Here is a 20,103-nt window from a genome sequence, read left to right as displayed (position 1 = left end):
GTCTGTTCCTGGGGATGGGAAAGGTTGCAGCAGCAGGATGCTATGCTGCTAAAAGTAGCAGTGGAGATGGAAAGTCATGGCTTGGCCGAGTAGAGAGCTGTGAAATGTATGTACTTGTGTGCATACCCTCACCCTTCAGGTATGTCTTTATTTGCCTGAACCATGCATCACAAGCTACAATTCTATATATACTCATGCTAGCAGGGGCTATGCATGTATGCACTCTATACACCACTGAAAGACGCATGCAGTATAGACATACTTTACATTGTCAATAGGGATGATTTCCTTTGTTAAGCACAGCTCTCTTGAAAAGGTGGAGATTAGAAATGGAAGAACCCTACTAGGTCATCTTGTCCATTTCTATGCCAATGTAGGATTGTGGCCTTCAGTGTTTAGCGCAGTCCTATTTTAAATGAGTCAGGGAATGTGGCTTCCACCACTTCCCTTGAGAGTCTGCCTGTTCCACAATCTACTCGATGCTACTGCTAAGAATTTTTTCCTCATGTTCATCTGAAATGTTCCCTCGCTCTAGTTCATCGTGATATAAAATTATTCTGCTTAACTGCCAGGGGGCAAATTTGTCACGTACACATGGAAGATATACAGCACAGCTATTGCTATGTCTTAACTCAGGAAGTTCCTTCAAGAGGAAATGTAGCCAAACTCCAAACCTGGAGACAATGGACCTTTCTGAGCCTGCGTTCTGTAGATACCTAACTGCTTAGTTTGCAAAATAAGCAAGGAGGAGGGGGCAAATAGATGAACAATAAGAGGGGCAGATACATGTAGCTTGCTAATTATGTATGGTAATGATGGCAAATTTTGGCCAATCATAGAGCGATAGATTATCATAGTCAACTGCATATAATGCTTTGGTGTAAGTGTTTTCTTTGTTCTTGCTGACTTATGAGCTCGAACCCAATTACAATTGAAATAAACGGATCGACCCTCCCGGGGCTCCTTGCTTGATTAGCTGTATCCGTCTCTCCTTATTCCTCAGCTGGAACGGACAGAAATTTCTATGACAATCGCATAACTCCTGGTTGTACTCTTTGGCTTTTCAGTTCCCTCACTGTTGCTTGCACTGTAGAAACAAAGTATTTATAAATGGTTACCATGTCACTCCCTTAGTTATGATATAAAGCATATTTGTTCTTGGCTTCTATTCTTGTAAATTGATCCTCCCCAACCCCTTATTTCTCTTGCTTTTCTCTGACTTCCCTTTGGTTTATCAATATTTTTCTAGTATTCAAGTATCCAGAACTGTGTGTAGTATGTATCATATGAGAGCCATAGTACACAGTGAGCATGATCTTGAGAGCAACCTCAGCTTAGTCTCACTCTTTAGTGGCACCTATCAAGTTGTGAGTACAAGTGTCATTCAGACATCTACCAGTAAGTACTATACCTGACTGCATGTGCAAATCAAGTATAATGACTTCACTTGAAGTTTCTTTCATTTTAAGAGAGAGGTAGTTCTACCAGCGTTCCCCATTTTAAGTACAGGAAACATATCTCCAGCCACTAGAGTCTTTGAAAAAAGAAGAAAAAATTTAAATGTGTCCATTGTATTATGTGATGTTGAATTGAACTCACAAAAAGAGAGCTAAAATGCTTTATAGAGACAGTCACAAGCTGCAGATGAAAGATTTTCAACAGTGGTCATATTTCCTGCAGGAGGTTTTACATCTTGGACATGCAATAATCAAGTTTTTGGCTGAATTTTTTTTTTTTTTTTAAGGTTGGAAACAGAGAAGCAAACAAAAGCATAAAAGACACTTCTGGTTGAACTGAGATTTTAACCACTATGTTTGAATTAGGATAGATCAGTTTTACAGGAAACTAAAGATTAATTGAAAACCGGTTTTATTATTGCAAATACATTATTATTTTATCTGTGGTGTTCATTGTAGTTCAAGTCTTAGAACTTAATTAATAGGTTCTGTTTAAATGTGTAAACAAATAGAAAAATGGGAAGAAATCGTCACTGTTACTTTTCTTTTGGTCATTTCTACAGCAAACTGACCTAGTCAGAACTTTAGTTTCAGTTCTCTCTTCTTTTTTTTTTAAAAAACCTTTGAGTTATATTCAAATCAGCGGTTCTCCCTAAATCTGTTCCAGATGCCTTCCTTTGCCTTCTACACTTGATCACATGTATCTGACACACTACACTGTCATGTTTGTTAATAAGATTAACATACACGAAAATCAGAGAGCGGAAAGGACTGTGTCAGATTTTAACTTCAAAAGAAACCTCTACATATTTCTATTGCATTTCTCTATAGTCATTTATCAAATCCAATCACTTATCTGATAAACTCCACTGATAGCTAATAATCTAAAGCATATGTCTCATAACTATTGGAATGCAAATTTACTTTTGGAAAGCCTCTTATAATACATGTCAAAGGTCAGTAATGCATATTTTTATTCAGATCTGTACATCTGGTATACAATCTGTCTGATTCTGCTTTTATATTTGTTAACATTTCAACTCATTATACCCTGGCTGTACTTGCTACTTCCTCCTTCCAGAATAAGGCTATCTAAGAATTTTACTAGATGGTACCAGTTCGTGCAATATAATAAAAATCACCTCAAAGAAGCAATTCTAATAAAAATAGATAGCATGTATATGCATTTTTTAAATTTGCTACTATATTCCAGCATTAAGATTTAATTAGGTTTTGCAACATTTTTCCACTTATGTACTACTTCAGACTAATTTCTATTTTTATAACCTCCTTCAGAGACTTTTAGAGAAGAATTTTTAACTCCATTTTATAGCTGGAGATAATTTAGGGAGTGAGGTGAAATGACTTGCTCAAGGTTGTAGAGGGAGCCATGCTTGGAGTTGGGAGTATTACTCAGAAATATCTGGCTCCCAGTCTTGTACTAAGACCATTAGACTACATTCTCCTTTCATCACTTTCACCTTGAAATAAATATCCATCCGTAATAAACGCCAGAAGTATGGGACCAGTAGCGCTAATAACAAATAGTGAGTTTTGCATGGAGGTGGTATAAGTACAGGTAAGTAGCTAGAAATAGCAAATGTTTCATTTAATATTATACCTGTCCTAATTGGGGGGGGAAACACATCAGAGAGGGGAAAATGTGCCTACTAAGGGCCAGATTTTAAAATGTACTATGATGTTTAAAGATGCAGATAGGCACCTATTGGAATTTTCAAAAGCACCTAGTGACATCAATGCAATAGGCACCTGGGTGCTTTAAAAACCCACTGTATGCCTAGTGCAGTGGAGCCTAGTCATGAACCAGAACTCGTAGGTGCTATGGTAATACAAATTAATAATAATAATAATAATTAATAGAATTAATAGAAGGCTTCAGTCTGATAGGCTGTCTATCCAACATGCTTTCACCGGTGATATATTAACTTAAAAATGGAAGAAAATGGGTGTGGGGAAATAGCATAAAAATCTCTAAGCAAAGTGGCATGAAAAAATGTTTTATAGAAAACTGTTTTGACGGTCGGTCTTATCTACATGGCTTTATTTCCTTTTTTTTAAAGTGTTTCAAAGTTGTTTGACTTGTTTTGTTTTGTCATTTCAGGAATGATTTTGCAGGGCTTTTTGACATTGTGATCACAAATGCATTGAAACCTGGTTTCTTCTCTCAGATGCCAAAACAAAGACCTTTCCAAACCCTTGGTAAGACTCAGTCACGTATACATCTGTTTCTTACACACTTAGATCTAAGAAATGGAGGGTCCAGTCTAGTAGATCTGCAGGTTAAAACTCTCTGACATAATCAAGCATTCAGATAGCAAGTGGAAGAGAGAAGAGATTCTAGATTGGTAGATTAGTTCAATTCCCAAAGCAGGCTACTTGGAAAGGTTACTGAGGAAGTAAAAGTTGTAATGTTGGAAGCAACCTGAAAATATAATGAAAAATGAAGTAAGCTTTTGGTTTAAAACAGAGTGAAAAAAGTCGATATAACTTTGGGCTACATATATTGAGGTATTGCATGATTGAGCACAATGGTGAGTCATTTCTCTGCATTGCATAGGCAAGATCATACACAGAATACTGCATACAGTTCTGGGAAAATTCATTAAAAAACATTTAAACAAATTAGAGGAAATTCAGAAAACAGAAACAAATACACTTGCAAGGCTGGAGGAAATGATTTATGGGGCAAGTTTGGAAGTATCTAATATGTATAATTTGGCTCAATATTGACTGACAGTGGGCATACCATTCACTTAAAAAAATAAAAACAATCCCAAACTTTGTTGCAATGTAGTGAATTAGGTTATTAGACGAAGGCATTTAAGGAATGGGGTGTACAAAAAAGGAAGGGCTTGTTAATCAACTAATGTGAATAGACATGTACAACAAGTCAAACAGTTTTGACTGCTTTTCATAAATATCCTCATGATTCTGTAACATTCTGAAAATTAAGCTTACGGGCAAAATAGCAGATTGGCCCAACTTCTAAAGCAGTGCAAATCAGAAAAAAAATAAGGGCATATAGAACTGTATTTTAGCATCTGATTTTGGAAAAGAGTGTCACTCCAGACCCAAATTAATTTTACCTTTTGAACTCTTAAATTAAAAACTTCAATGGCAGAGTGGCAACACATAGGAAATACTTTCTAATGCCATATCTATTTATGAAGAAGAGTAATAAAAACTATCTTAAATATATATATTTTTAAAAGAATGAGGTCAAATAGGAAGCTGTCAATTTAACAGTTTGACGTAGAATAGCACAGGAAGGAACTCAAATAAAATATGAATGAATAAGCAAAGACTTTATAAGTGGTAAGCTGTCAAGTTTAAAAGCATTTTTGCTAATTTATCTTGATGAATATTGAAAATAAAGTATAACTCAGTTCAGATGCTTTTAAAATCATCAGTCTTCTCATGCCTACAAATGGGGGTTTCATTCCCTGAGTCTCTGGTGGTGGTGTTGTTTGTTTGTTATAATAGTGCCAACAGGTTCCTGTCAGGATCTGGGCCTCATGGCAGTAGGCATTATATAAACACAGAATAAGAGATGTCTCATGTTCTGAAGTGATTTCAATCTAAAAAAGACAGGAGAGACAAAAGAAAATAGACAATCAACAAATGAGTAATGTGCCCAAACTACAGAAGTTACTAGGTACACTTTCTCCAACCTTTGTTCGCTTTGCTTTGCTTTGCTTGGGTTGGGTTTTTTTTTTTCTTTTTTTCCCCTCATTTGACTTGATCTCAAATAAGAGCAAAATGGCCTCATCTTCAGAAAGATCAATCAGAGTATTGACGATACTGTATCAGGGACAAATATTTCTAAAAACAACTTTGGAAATTTTAATAAAGCATATTCTGGTGTACTAAATTGTTAATAATTTAAGATACTCTGTAGTGTTAATCACCTAAATAATGAGTAGAAAAAAATTATGTGGGCATCTTATTTATACATTTCTTTTTGTGGAAAATTTTGACTTTCGTTCAAAAAAAACCCCAAACAAACCTGGAAACATTTAGGTTTTGGCCAAAAATATAACATTTTTGGTTTTCTGATTAAAAAGTCAAAATTTTCTGCAGGAAAAAGAAACCTTTCTGAAAAGCTCTAGTGGAAGTCTCTTGGGCCATACCAACCCCTTTCCTTCTGCCTGTGATCCTTGGATGGGCTGCTTGAGCTCAGGTGGCTTCTGCCCAATGGCTTGTTCCTGCAATAAAATGTGGGCATCTCAATGCCCCTCCTAAAATTTGGTAACCTAGGTAACTGCCTGTCTACCCTATGCCCAAAGCTGCTGGTTCAATGGGGCTGAGGAATGTGATCGGGAACAGTCAAAATGGATTCACTAATGGCAAGTCATGCCTGACCAACCTGATTGCCTTCTATGATGAGATAACTGGCTCTGTGGATATGGGGAAAGCAGTGAACATGATATAGCAAAGCTTTTGATTCAGTCTCCCACAGTATTCTTGCCAGCAAGTTAAAAAAGTATGGATTGGATGAATGGACTATAAGGTGGATAGAAATCTGGCTAGGTTGTTGGGCTCAACGGGTAGTGATCAACGGCTCGATATCATGTTGGCAGCCGGTATCAAGCAGAGTGCCCATGGGGTCCGTCCTGGGGCTGGTTTTGTTCAACATCTTCATTAATGATCTGGATGATGGGATGGATTGCACCCTCAGCAAGTTCGCAAATGACACTAAGCTGGGGGGAGAGATAGATACACTGGAGGGTAGGGATAGGGTCCAGAGTGACCTAGACAAATTGGAGGATTGGGCCAAAAGAAATCTGATGAGGTTCAACAAGGAAAAGTGCAGAGTCCCGCACTTAGGACAGAAGAATCCCATGCACTGCTACAGACTGGGACCGACTTTTCTAAGTAGCAGTTCTGCAGAAAAGGACTGGGGATTACAGTGGATGAGAAACTGGGTATGAGTCAGCAGTGTGCCCGTGTTGCCAAGAAGGCCAATGGCATATTGGACTGTATTAGTAGGAGCATTGCCAGCAGATTGAGGGATGTGATAATTCCCCTCTATTTGGCACTGGTCAGGCCACATCTGGAGTATTGTGTGGGCCCCCCACTACAGAAACGTTGTGGACAAATTGGAAAGAGTCCAGTGGAGGGCAATGAAAATGATCAGGGGGCTGGGGCACATGGAACTTACGAGGAGAGGCTGAGGGAACTGGGCTTGTTTAGTCTACAGAAAAGAGTGAGGGGGGATTTGTTAGCAGCCTTCAACTGCCTGAAGGGGGGTTCCAAAGAGGATGGAGCTCTGCTGTTCTGAGTGGTGGCAGATGACAGAACAAGTAAAAATGGTCTCAAGTTGCAGTGGGGGAGGTCTAGGTTGGATATTAGGAAACACTATTTCACTAGGAGGGTGGTGAAGCACTGGAGTGGGTCACCTAAGGAGGTGGTGGAATCTCCATCCTTAGAGGTTTTTAAGGCCCAGCTTGACCAAGCCCTGGCTGGGATGATTTAGTTGGTGTTGGTCCTGCTTTGAGCAGGTGGTTGGACTAAATGACCTCCTGATGTTTCTTCCAACCCTAATCTCCTGTGATTCTACATTTCCCCATCCATCAGAAAGTCTAAATTTGGCCCAGTTTTCTAATATTGCTGAGTCAATAGGTTTGTCCTGTTTCAGTGGGTTTCCATTCAAGGTGGGCTCAAGTTACAAAATGAGAATCCTTTTCTTGATTTCAAACTCTGTCCCCCCCTGTTCAGGGCTGTTGAATCAGGTTCTGGATTGAAACATATTGTGCTGTAATAGTAGTTTTTGTTTCAAACTTTGGAGGGAAACCTTTAAAGAAAACTTTTAAATCTGTCAGTCTTTCATTTTGGAGGAACCACTGTGGTCTATAAATATTTGAAGGAAGAGAACATGATAAAGAAGTTATTATCGGCAGTAATATGATACTGTATGAGCTGCAGGAATGATTTTTCAGTAGAAAGTAATTTTGGAACTAATCCATTTGGAACCATGAAAGTTAATTTTGATTGTGCTAAACACGCATCATTACCTCATTTGTGTGCGTTTCAAAACATGCATCAATCAAAACTGCCAGAACATTGTATGCATCGTTGCAAGATTTACGTAACTTTTTTTGTTGGAACTAAGGTACTAATTGTTATTATAACAATACATTTTTGTTTATATAGTACTTCTTCAAAGAACTGTGCTAAAAATACAGTAATATTTTTTTTAAATTAAAAATCATATTAATGGAATTTTCTTATGAAAATTAAAATCTTTAAAAAATTCTCTTCTGTATTGATTTTAAAGCATTTATACTAAACTATACCTAACAAAATATGGACAAACAACAAGCAAAAATCAAATCGTTTAATAAACAGGTTTATACTGCCATGCAGCTTCAACTCCAGAATACCTCTTCAAGGATCTTACATACGTCTGACTTGCACATCTGTATTTCTTTAGATAGGAAAGAAATTGCTTGCATAGTACATAAAATTCACAAATTTTGACATTAATCTTATAAATGAGGTCAGATCCTCAATTGGTATAAATTGACATAGCTTCATTTAAATCATTATAAGTACCTTGATTTACAACATCTAAGGATTTGTCCCAAGATGTTCATGTAAAGCAACGTCTGCCATGTCAGCACACCTGTCTTTTGAAAATAGGATATAAGAACTTTCCATCTTTTTGAACAACTAAGGTCAGCTTAAATTAATTTTTTTAAAGATTTTGTAGTTCTATGAATTGAAGAAAAACCATGGAGCAGATATAGTTTGGTCTCACCTGGTAATTTATGATGTCATACTACTTCTATAATATTAAACCACAAATTTATGATATCAGTACGTTGCTAATTAATATGTGTTAGCACTAATCCTTGAACAGGTGTGCATGACCCCAACAAATTCTTTATTTTTATTATTATTTTTCTCTTAAATTAAAAATGCCTCAGATAACGCTGACCTCCCTGAGTAGCTTCCATAAGTTTGTGCTAGTGGGCATCTCCTTCGTGGACCTAAATACTGCCATTATGCATTTACACTCAGGCCTGGTCTACACTAACCCCCCAAGTCGAAGTAAGGTACGCAACTTCAGCTACGTGAATAACGTAGCTGAATTCGACATACCTTACTTCGAACTTACCGCGGTTCAGACGCGGTCCACACGGGGTAGGCAGGCTCCCCCGTCGACTCCGCGGTACTCCTCTCGTTGAGATGGAGTACCGCAGTCGACGGCGAGCACTTCCTGGTTCGATTTATCGCGTCCAGACCAGACGCGATAAATCGAACCAGGAAGTTCGATTTCCAGCCGCCGAACTAGCGGCTAAGTATAGACCAGCCCTCAGTTTGTGGAACTCTTGCAGTTTTAGCTCTCAATTTTTCTGTTTTTCAGCAATTGTGTGACTAAAAGTGGTACTGTGTGTGTGTGTGTGTGTGTGTGTGTGTGTGTGTAAATAAGATAGATAGATATCAATATATATATATTGATTTTGGAAAAATGTTTCATTTTTAAAATCTTACTATACAAAAATGAGATGATATTTATATGAAATATTATGGAATCATCCTGTGATAGATTTATTAATCATGCATCTTTGACTATCCTGCTCTCCTCCAACCAATCTATGTCAACCATGACTTTTTCTAGCTTTCCAACCTCTGAGCATCTTCAAACAGCTGCCATTTTCTAAGAGACCATCACCAAAGAAACTTTTTTTCTTCCCCAAATGTGGAATTGCTCTCTTTGATCCCAGCATTACCATCATCTTTCAAAAAATTTAAAGGTCCTAAAGGCCAGGACTGAAAAGACACTTTCTTGGGAAAGTCACAGTTTTTCTGTCCATAAAAATGTCACAAATTCAAAGGCCAATAACAAAAAATTGAGAAGGGGTATAAAACCATGTTTCATTGTTTAAATCAGTCTCTAACTATTAGGAATTAGGATGAGACTTTCATGGGGAGCAGATTACCCCACATATACCTTGCCTTCCTCTGCAAGGTGACCATCTGGAGCTGGACATTGTCAGAGACAGGATACTGGACTAGATGGACCCTGGTTCTGATCCAGTATGATAATTCTTAGGTTTTTTTGTTCATATAGCCTTTCAGGACTAGACATGGAAGCTTTCTATCAATGGAAAGGGTTGACTCATTTTTCCAGTGGGTCCAAGTACACTCTCCTAAATCTGGAAGGTCCTGAAAAAAATTGTTTTAAATAGGAAATATTTTAGATAAGGTAACCTCTTTTAGTTTTTATTATGTTTTTATGGCTCATTATGACTTTGTTACAGTTGGACATATGGTATTTGATATTCCTATTTTTACTAACAGAAGAATTAGAAATAACTAATTGTTTTAAAAGATTATTAAGCCAATAGTTATAGATTCCCCCCCCCTCCCCGTAACATATGTAGAACATGCAGAATACCTGGTGGTGCAGCATGGTGTAAAAGTTTTATATTTTGAGATAAGCTGCATAACTCAGTCCTAGCTTCACCACCTATGAGAATGAGACCATCTCTAGTGAGTGCTGATAAAACCGTCAACCACAACACTATATATTCCTTCTCCATTATATGTGGTGGGGTAGAGACTTGCATAGTTAAGGTTGCCTGATACTTTGCATTGTAAGATCCTGTTTTCAGTTGCTTATAACTTTGCCAAACTTTAACCATTGAGGCTGAAATTCTCCTTCTTGTGTGTCTGCCTCAGATTGATTTTTTTTTTTCTGGAAAGTTTTAGCTAAAATGGTTCAGCCATTTCCAAGAATTTGATTAGGGAAAAGTATGTTGTTTTGCCCATGTTAAAAAAAGATATAGTTTGATAATCTTACAATCAATGCATTGACAAGCTCTAGCATTTCCATGCTTTGGCGTAGGTGCTTGAAATTTGACAAAGGGCTACTGAGGTGTTAGGGATGTGCCTTTTGCTATCCCTGTAAAAATTTGCCCTAATTTAGCCAAGTTATGAGCCTCTAAAAAAAAAAAATCTCAGTTTGCACACGCTTAATAGAAATTATTGTTAGAGTTTGGCAGCTAAATTATCCAAAGATTCTGTCTGTACTGAGCATTAGAGCTGGTTGGGTAATCTTGCCAAAATGGTTTTTCATCAGAAAAATGCCAATTTGTTGAAAGCAAATATTTTCATGGGAAAGGGTCAGTTTTGTCTAAACATAAGTATGTGTGGTGTATGAGGCCCCAGACTAGCCCATGGGTTAGGGGAAGACCCAGATTTGGATCCCTTCTCTTCCTGATTGTTATCAGGGGACTCAAACCCAGGTGAGTTCCAGTCTCTCTGTGAAAAGTCTTGGATTCATCCTGGAACAGAGGATTAATATGAAATCTCTAAAATATCCATGGGTTGGGAAAACCATTTTCCACCCAGTTGTACTGAGCATGCTCCAGAATTGCAGGGACTGAGCAGGATATGCTCTACAGTTGCTGCTCCTGGCTGCTTGGTCACTGGGTAGTGGAACTGAGAGCAAGCGTACTGTCTCTCCTATGCTCTCAGTGTTCCCTCTGCTGGCATCCAAGCAGGGAGGTTGAGGAAAAAACTGAGAGGAATGCAGAGAGCTGAGGAAGTGTGTGTAGGGTGGAATGGGGGAGAATAAAAGCAGGGAGCTAAAGGGGACTGCAGGGGCCAGTGTGTGTAGAGGTGTGTAGAAGAGGATGGCACACCAAGGGGGAAGGAGCCAGGGAATGGGGTGGAGGAAGGGATGCAGATGCAGAGAGAAGAGGGGTGGCACAGGTAACCTTAATTCTGGTATTTCCTATCTTTTGAGCACTTGATTTTGCAACCTTTATGTTCTTTTGATGTAGGTGGGGGTTTTGGAAGTATTATATTATTCAGAGAAACCTTAAATAGAACTTAATGCTGTACCAGAGTCACGGTGCTGGCTGGAGGAATGAGTGTTTCTCAGCACACCTTCGGGCAGCCCTAAAGAATGTGCGTCTGGTCTTATCAGAAGGAACAACTTATCAGAAGGAACTAGGAAGTAATTTTGAGGGGAAGTCAAAAATGTCTGTTTTTTCTGCCTCTCAGAAAGGCAGAAATAAATAGCAACACCAGCAGCGGGATGTGAGGCGCATGTAAAGTCTCTTCCAGCCACAACCAGAGATGTTCTTTTGTTTAATGGAATTGTTTGCACTGTCACTTCACTGGGGATTAGAGCGGTTTGTGTTGGCCCACCTATTAACACACTGTGAGGTCATGTAGCAAACAATACATATTTAGAGAGAACACATTGATATTTTATATAGGTCATCCTAAACAAGCCTTTAAAGCACACCACAACATAATACAGTCTGTGTATGTGATGTATTTTTTAACAGAAAATCTATTTTAGAAATTATTTAGGGTGTGTTACTGTTGTTTGTCATATCCCTTCATCTTGGTTAATCGAGAGAGAGGAAAAACATAACAAATAATAGAAACCTTTCAAAGGTGTTTAAATTAGCCCTTTCTGTACTCAACAATGTCTTGATTTTAAGATCTACTATCCCATAATGTACCAGTGCTAGAATCAATTTCTGATTCCAGTTGCAAAGCACTGGATCCAGTGCTGTAAAGGGATAATGTACTTGTTTCCATGCCTAGTGGTTCAAGGGGATTTGTTTCTGACATGCCTCTAATACAGCATGGCATTTTGCCCATCTTACCTTTTTGTAGCAAGTAGTTTGTTGGGTTCTTGGTGGGGAGCAGACTTTTAAGGGTGGCTGTTTGATGTTGCACTGCACAGAGGCTTCGAAGCAGCTCCAGAGAAGATGGGGAATGAGAGTGCCAGTGAAGTGACATACAGATATGTATTGTCTGTCTGATCTATGCAGTATTTGTTATTAAAACCAAAAAGGAGCTTTACAGAGATGCTTCATAAAGACAAACTTTTGAAGTTCTTAAGCTCTTTTTGATAGTATGTGTAATGTATGAGCACATGTTCTAAAAACCATTTCAGTTTTATATTTTCTGACATACACCAGGACAGGAAGGGCTGAATATGTGTCTTGTATGCAATCTATATTGAACTCATTACATGATTTTTTTGTGTGTGCACAAACTCATCATACACATTTAAAAATTCAGAAGAGGCTGCCAAAATCTGGCATGTCAGGCTCTCTGGCAGTGTTTTTTTCCCCCTCCCTTAGTTTAACTAAGATGAACAATAAACTATTCCATTCCCCATAGGGCAGCTGCATAGAGATCTCAGTGTTATCCACAACAGCCTACCATGCTTTACATGGCAGTGTAAACAATTTACTCAAGGCCTTCTGGTTCCTGAAATAAGACAAGTTGTACATGCTGTAGACAAACAGTAAAAGATGAGGTGTGTATTGTCTAATGATTGAGGACATTTGCCCAACAAATATTTGTTTAAAATTATTTGATGTTACGGGATAGTAAAATTGTGGAAATCAACAGATGTTTGGGAAATGAGAACTGGGAATTGATAAACCTCTTTCCAGTGTATGTTTGGTCAGTGATGATGGTCAGTGGATCCTTGCAAATAACCATGGGATAGGTGGGAGGGGAGGGTGCATTGAATGAATGGAAGTTAAATCCTTGTGTTCTATTGCTTGTCAAATAAAAATTGCCTTAGTTACAATATTACTCTACTTTGAAGTCTGTTTATACATACACAGTGTAGACATTTAAAACATTTACAACTGGGTGAAATAGAGCTGGACTGGCATGTCCTTGCATTCTTGTATAGAATTGTTTGCTAAAATACTAGACGGAAAAACAACCTAGTTTTTAAGAGAAAGTGTTAGGAGAAAGTTTTTCCTGTGCGCCCTGAAGCTTAAGTTGTTTGAACAAATGATCCAAAACTCGTGTATCATACATAATCATGGAACACGGTTGGTGGCCATGGTTTATAAAAATAAAAAAAAGTACATACTGAATACTGTGGAGATAACAAACTAGTTACAGTAGAACCTCAGAGTTACAAACACCTCAGGAATAAAGGATCTTCATAACTCTGAAATGTTGGTAACTTTGAACAAAACGTTTTGGTTGTTATTTCAAAAGTTTACAACTGAACATTGACTTAATTCAGCTTTGAAATTTTACTATGCAGAAGAAAAATGCTGCTTTTAACTATCTAACTTTAATTGAAACAAGCACAGAAACAGTTTCCTTACCTTGTAAAATCTTTTTTTAAGCTTTCCCTTTATTTTTTAGTAGTTTACGTTTAACACAGTACTGTACTGTATTTGCTTTTGTTTGTTTGTTTGTTCGTTGGCTCAGCTGCTGCCTGATTGAGAACTTCTGGTTCCAAATGAGATGTGTGGTTGACTGGTCAGTTTGTAACTCTGGTGTTCGTAACTCTGAGGTTCTACTGTAGATGTTTGTGGAAGTGGAGGAGAGGAGAGGGTGAAAGAAACAAGATACTACTATGAATATAAAGAATAACTGTAGATTACTAAATTCAGCTTAATCAATATAAGCCCAGTTGTAAAATAAGAGTTTCCATACAGGGCTTTTGCATCAGTTTAAGTAACTCAATTTTAAAACTAGTTTTAGTCAAATTGGTGCAAGTCTTGTATGTAGACAAGACCTAATAGTTATATTGTGTGGTAGGGAAACCTTCTATCACATTATGTACTAACTGGCACTCTTTTGGCCATCTCAGAAGAGATACCAATGCACATTGAGAACACCCCTGGTATATTTCTTCTAGAATGGGATAGAGGAATGTTGATTCAGCATCATTGGAAGGTTGGAGTCTCACTGCTTCTAATCTACCTATTCTCTTGATCAGTTTAGTTTTCAGTGCTGTTACTCTGACATCTTATACATACTAAATTCAATTTTTTAAAAAGTCACCATTTTTTTTTAAATTAAAAAACTTCTAGTGTTTTTATTAGAGAATGTCCAGAGTCTTTTAAAAAAACAGATGTCATGTTTTAGTGTTAGTTGTCAGTATCAAAACTGATATTATAAACTGACCCATAGATGGCATTCTCCAATGCTTATTCTTCTGTAGAAGGGAAAATTCAAGTAAATGTGCCAAGCCAAGTGTTTTATATTTTTGTATAGTGTTGAAAATGTCCGTGAAGATAAAAGGTTCTTCATCCAAAAATCCAAGCAGTGAAAAAAATAGTACAGTATTTTTGCATAAAGACAACAGGGGTTGCTTCAGCTGATTACCTTTGATATTCAATACTGTGTTTGGCACTAAACTGATAAGAAAATTACACTAGGCTGATTTAAAAGAAAACTAAAACTGCTGCTTTCAAAGGCTGGATATACACAATATTCCTTTTGTTAAGGCTGGAAAACATTCTTAGCATAAATTGCCAAGTGCTCTGAAAATAACATTAGTTCCCCCTGAAAAATGTATTTCTATACTGAAAGAATCTGCAGGATCAAATCATCACTATAGCCAAATCCTGTTTATTAGTATGCATTTTTTGTATTACCCTAGCTCCTAGAGGCCCCTGTCAAAATCAGAGCCCTATTTTGCTAGGTGCTGTACAAATACATGACAAGAGGCAGTCTCCGTCCCCAAAGAATTCACAAATTCAAATAGACAAGACAGAAAAAAGGTGGAGAATCCCGATTCACTGAAACTGAAACTTTTTGTGGAAACTTTAATTGGGAAAGTTTCTAGGTCCAGGATGGAATTTCTGGGAGGCATGGGGGGAAGAAAGAAGAGAGACTAACAGACCCTCACAATAGTCAATAGACTGGTTTAAGTCAATACCCAATAAATATTTAATTATTTATACAAAGTAGAACAACTCCAGTGGGAGAGATTGAGAGAAAGCGGTGAGGGGGGAGGGGTTATTCTATAGCCCAGCAGTTAGGGCTATTCGCTGTTTGGGGGGAGGATCTCTCTATTTTCTGCATTGGAACCAAACCAGATTCTGACACCTCAAAATTTATTGCAAAATGGAATTATTGTTTTCTGGGCAGCTCTAATTATTACCCCTCTCACAGGTGGGAAACTGAGGCACAGAAATTAAGTGACATACCCAAAGTCACATAGGAAGTCCTGTTGCAGATCTGGAAATTTAACTCAGTTCTCCTGTGTCCCAATCCAGAGTCTTAACCACAAGCCTATCCTTTGACATAGAACTACTGCTGTATTGAAGTGAAATATGTTTTCTCTTCTTTCCTCCCTCCAGATTTATATTTGAAATAGCTAAAAAAAGAATAGATTTGATGCTGGGGTAAATAAAGAAAATATAACAGCAATTACATCCCTAAGATCTTCTTTCTATAATAAAGTTATGGACCATTATTTTCTTTACACTTCTGTACCATTTCAAAAATGTATCTACAAATGATTACCTGTTCTGTACTAAGAATTATTTAACCTGAATTTATTTGAAGGTAATAACCTTCTTTGGCAGGCCTACTAGCCTAATGGAAGTGGGGAAGCAGTAGACATGATGTATTTTAAATTTAGTCACATTCTTGACAGTCCCACATGACACCTCATAAGGAAACTAGGGAAATATAGCCTACATGGAATTACTATAAGGTGGGTGCAATATTAGTTGAAAGACCATACTCAAAGAGTAGGTATCAAAGGTTCGCTGTCAATTTGCAGATGACCCCAAGCTAAGAGGAGTTGCAATAACTTTGAAGGGCATGATTAAAATTCAAAACGACCTTGACAAATTGGAGATTTGGTCTGCAGTCAACAACATGAAATTCAATAAAGACAAGTGCAAAGTACTGCACATAGGAAGAAAAAAATCAAATGCACAACTACAAAATTGGGAATGGCTAGGCAGTAGTACGGCTGAAAAGGATCTGGGGGTTATAGTGGCTCACAAATTGAATGAGTCAGCAATGTGATATGCAGTGTAGTTGTAGCTGTGTCAGTCCCAGGATATTAGAGAGACAAGGTGGGTGAGGTAATATCTTCTGTTGGTGAGAGAGACAAGCTTTCAAGCTACACAGAGTTCTTCTTCGGCTCTGGGAAAGGTACTCCCAGCATCACAGCAAAATGCAAGGAGGAACAGATAGTTTAGCATAAGTAGTTAGCACATATTGTAAGGGTGTCTAAAATGACATATTGTAAGGGACCATTCAAGGTAGTGTGGCCTGTTAGCGCCTCTGCCGTCATAGGACAAAAAGATGAGCTTAGTGGCATACAGATTGTTGTAATAAGCCATAAATCCAGTGTCTCCCTTCAGTCCATGATTTTTAGTGTCTTACGGAGTAATGAATTTAAGCTTCCAGGCTCATTTTAGACACATCTCGGAGAAAATAATGTAGGTCATATTTAGAAGATGGAGGACAGGATGCTTCCTGAAAAGAAAAGAAAAAAGTGCAGTATCACATCACTATTGTATAGCATGGTACCAAAAAGGTGAAGGATGAGTTTACAGATTTAGCCACCTCATAAGACTCATAATACAGTGAAAATCTGTACAGATTGGCCTTGATGGCTCTTTTTTTTAACACCTCATATAATAATCCTTGAACAACTGCCAAATTCCACATGAAAAGATTCCTTGGAAGAAAAACAAATTATTTATTTCATAAGGGAGAAAAATACTATGATTTGTGAAAGGAAAATACTGCTTTGACGTGGACAAAATTTCAGATAACAATTAATGGGAAAAGTTTGGGGTTATGATTTTACTTTATTGTGTAAGTATTACTACAGGGACCAAAACAACTGGGTTATTTGGCAAAGATACTGATAAACAGTCAAATCACTATTTAATTATATTTAATTCATTTCAAAACTGGGGCCATAGCCATTTATAATAAGGCAAGAGTAAAGGGTTATATATGATACATTCCTGGAAGATTCAGGATTGGCAACAACTGCAAAGAGCTTGCTTTAGACAGAGTTTCCATGAATCTGCATGTGTTGGTTTTCATTAAAAAGCTTCAGAGTTCGCTTGTGTGTTCTTCCAAAAATGTCCGGCTTTTATTCATTAAAATAAATTATTTTTCACCAAAAGCACATCCTGCTTTTAACACTGTCGGCAACAAGTCTGTTACTTAAAGCAAGCTATAATTACAGTCTCTTGTCATTTTTCTGGAAGTTAAATTAACCTCTGAGGAAGAGAGCTGTACTGTAGTAGTGATCTGAGTACACAAGTAGGAATCACGAGGAAAGCCTGGGTCTACTCCTGGCTATGACATGTACCTGCCTTTATGTCCTTGGGCAAGTCACTGAATCTCTGCCTCGGTTTCCCCATCTCTAAAATTGAGAATTAGCTAATGTTTGTAAAGTGCTTAAGAAAAGGGGTCAGATTCTGGGCTGTGATTCAGAAGCACACAAAGGCCATGAAGTTGGTCAAAATGACAGGTGAGAATTTCCTGAGCATAAGAGAATCCCCCAGTTGGTGTAGAATTGGCGTAGTTGACTCTGTAACACTACTTCTAACTTTCCCATCCCGATATAAGGGATATGTTATGGGGGAGGGAGAATGGCCAGAGTGCACTAGCCTTCGGTGATCCCCCCCACTGGCAAAAACATTACAGGAGACTGCATTATTAAGTCAGTCCTAATACTGCTGTACCTTGCTTCGGGGTTGAATTGGCTCCTTGCAAACCAAGAGTTTGGGAAAATACAAAAATGGTTTACTGCACCTTCCTCCCCACCCCATTCTTTATCCCCCGATCATTGATTCCAATGGGACTACACATGTGCTTAAACTTACGTAGAGTTTAAATGCTTTGCAGGGTAGGGGCCACAGAACTCAACCCTTTGGAAGGTTCAGCCCTAAACCAGTAAATACTATAGACACATTTACTCTCAAGGTCTGATCCTTTGTATTTTCTATGGAAAAAATTACCATGCTGTTGCTATCCACTGGTTCCAGGTGTTTCCATGAGAATGCCAAATTGATGCTCCATTTTCCAAGAGAATTTCTTTCTGAAACGCTACTACCTAGTTTTTTGTTTTTTTTTAATCTGTGAAATTCCTCAGGGGGGTAAGGGAGGAAGTCGCACAATGTTCTTGATTCTGCAAACCAAGTAAATAGCATGTCTTAATATATTTAGGAAATGGTCATGCAAACTACCCAAAAATATATAGATAAGGAATTGGAAAAATGCATTGTTTGATAGGAAATTATTTTGGGGAATGGGGAAGAATTTCCCTGGCTTGAATCTTACCCTTTCAAATAAATCAGTTAGTAGCACATTCATGCCAACTGTCCACATCAAGGAAAACTAAAAACTAACTTCAACCCTTGCCAGAAATTAGCTTTCAACTTTTTTAATTTGTCCAGTTCATAGACTCATAGACTCATAGACTTAAAGGTCAGAAGGGACCATTATGGTCATCTAGTCTGACCTCCCGCATGATGCAGGCCACAAAAGCTGACCCACCCACTTTCCCTTAACTCAGCTGTTGAAGTCTCCAGATCGTGATTTAAAGACTTCAAGTCGCAGAGAATCCTCCAGCTTGCGACCCCTGCCCAATGCTGCGGAGGAAGGCGAAAAACCTCCAGGGCCTCTGCCAATCTACCCTGGAGGAAAATTCCTTCCCGACCCCAAATATGGCGATCAGTAGAACCCCGAGCATACAGGCAAGATTCTCTAGCCAGACCCACATTTTACCAGCGATGGCACTTTATTACCTAATTGACTAAAATCACGTTATCCCATTAAACCATTCCCTCCATAAACATAAAGTTCACGTCTGGTAACATTGTTTTGAGATGTCCAGTGATTGTTCCGACACAGAGAAGTCTTTCAATGTTCTTTAATGATTGATTTCCTATTGCTCTTCCATTTAATTTACTAAATCTCAAAACCATAGGCATTAAGCTTACAGATTTATCATATACTTTAGCAATAGAGTTCGTCCTCACTTCCCATCCTGATTACTTGAACTTCCTCTTCTCTGGTCTCCCTGATACCACTGTGTTAGTTAAGTCTGATGAGGAGCAACAGTGGTATCCCAGTGGTTTTGTTCCATTAATTTAAGGTTATTTGTGCCTTTAGACACAGCCCTGAGGAAGAGAAACATCCTCCAATCACACCTCTTTCTCTCCCCTCTGTTTTGTAGTCCCTCAGAAGGAAAACTGCTATCCAGTGAATCACTAGCATCACTCCTGTGACAGCAGAGTGCATATTCCTTTGCCCTCACATAAGGAAACATAGGATAATTGAGGGTGTGTGCGACTGAAATTGTATGTGTGTCGTGGCAATGATTCCCAAGACAAAACATAACTTTCCTCCCTAATAATATAATATAATTAGTAATATAATATAGTAATTTGTTATTTTATATTTTTATTGCAATAACATCCAGTCAGAATGAGGGCCCATTGTGATAGCTACAAACCCATAGAAAGACATGTTCTCTGCTCCGGAGAGCTTATGGAGAAGATTTTCAGGGGAACAAAGGGGAGACAGGTGCCTAACTGCCATCTCTGTCTTTGAAAATCTCCCCCCTACAAAAATGAATAGATAAGACAGACAGATAGTAAAGCCAGACAACTTATAAGTTAAATGTTGTCTGCCTACTATGGAACAAATCTTCCATGATTCATAGTTTCGTAGACTAAGTTTAAGGCCAAAGGGGACTATAAATAATCTTATCTGTCCTCCTGTCTGTCACAGGCTACTAAATTTCACTCAGATACCCCTGGATTGAACCCAAAGACTTTAGTTGCACTAATGCATTTTAGTCCTCAGAAGATTAAACTGTTTTATGCTACAGGTAGAA

General features: G+C 38.0%; 1 protein-coding gene across 1 annotated transcript in view; it reads left to right on the top strand.

Moving 5' to 3' along the window:
• Positions 1–20,103, top strand: part of LOC112106981 (dermatan-sulfate epimerase) — a 296,569-nt gene that overhangs the window by 152,118 nt on the left and 124,348 nt on the right. The window contains exon 8 of the mRNA XM_026653475.1: positions 3,580–3,677. Coding sequence (XP_026509260.1) covers positions 3,580–3,677 — 98 coding nt within the window. The remainder of the gene's footprint in view (positions 1–3,579; positions 3,678–20,103) is intronic.

This window comes from Terrapene carolina, unplaced genomic scaffold (assembly GCF_002925995.2).
Source record: "Terrapene carolina triunguis isolate 2854851 unplaced genomic scaffold, T_m_triunguis-2.0 Scaffold42, whole genome shotgun sequence".
Classification (NCBI taxonomy): Eukaryota; Metazoa; Chordata; order Testudines; family Emydidae; genus Terrapene; species Terrapene triunguis.
The sequence above is the reverse complement of the archived record's forward strand: the minus strand, read 5'-3'. Positions and strand labels throughout refer to the sequence as shown.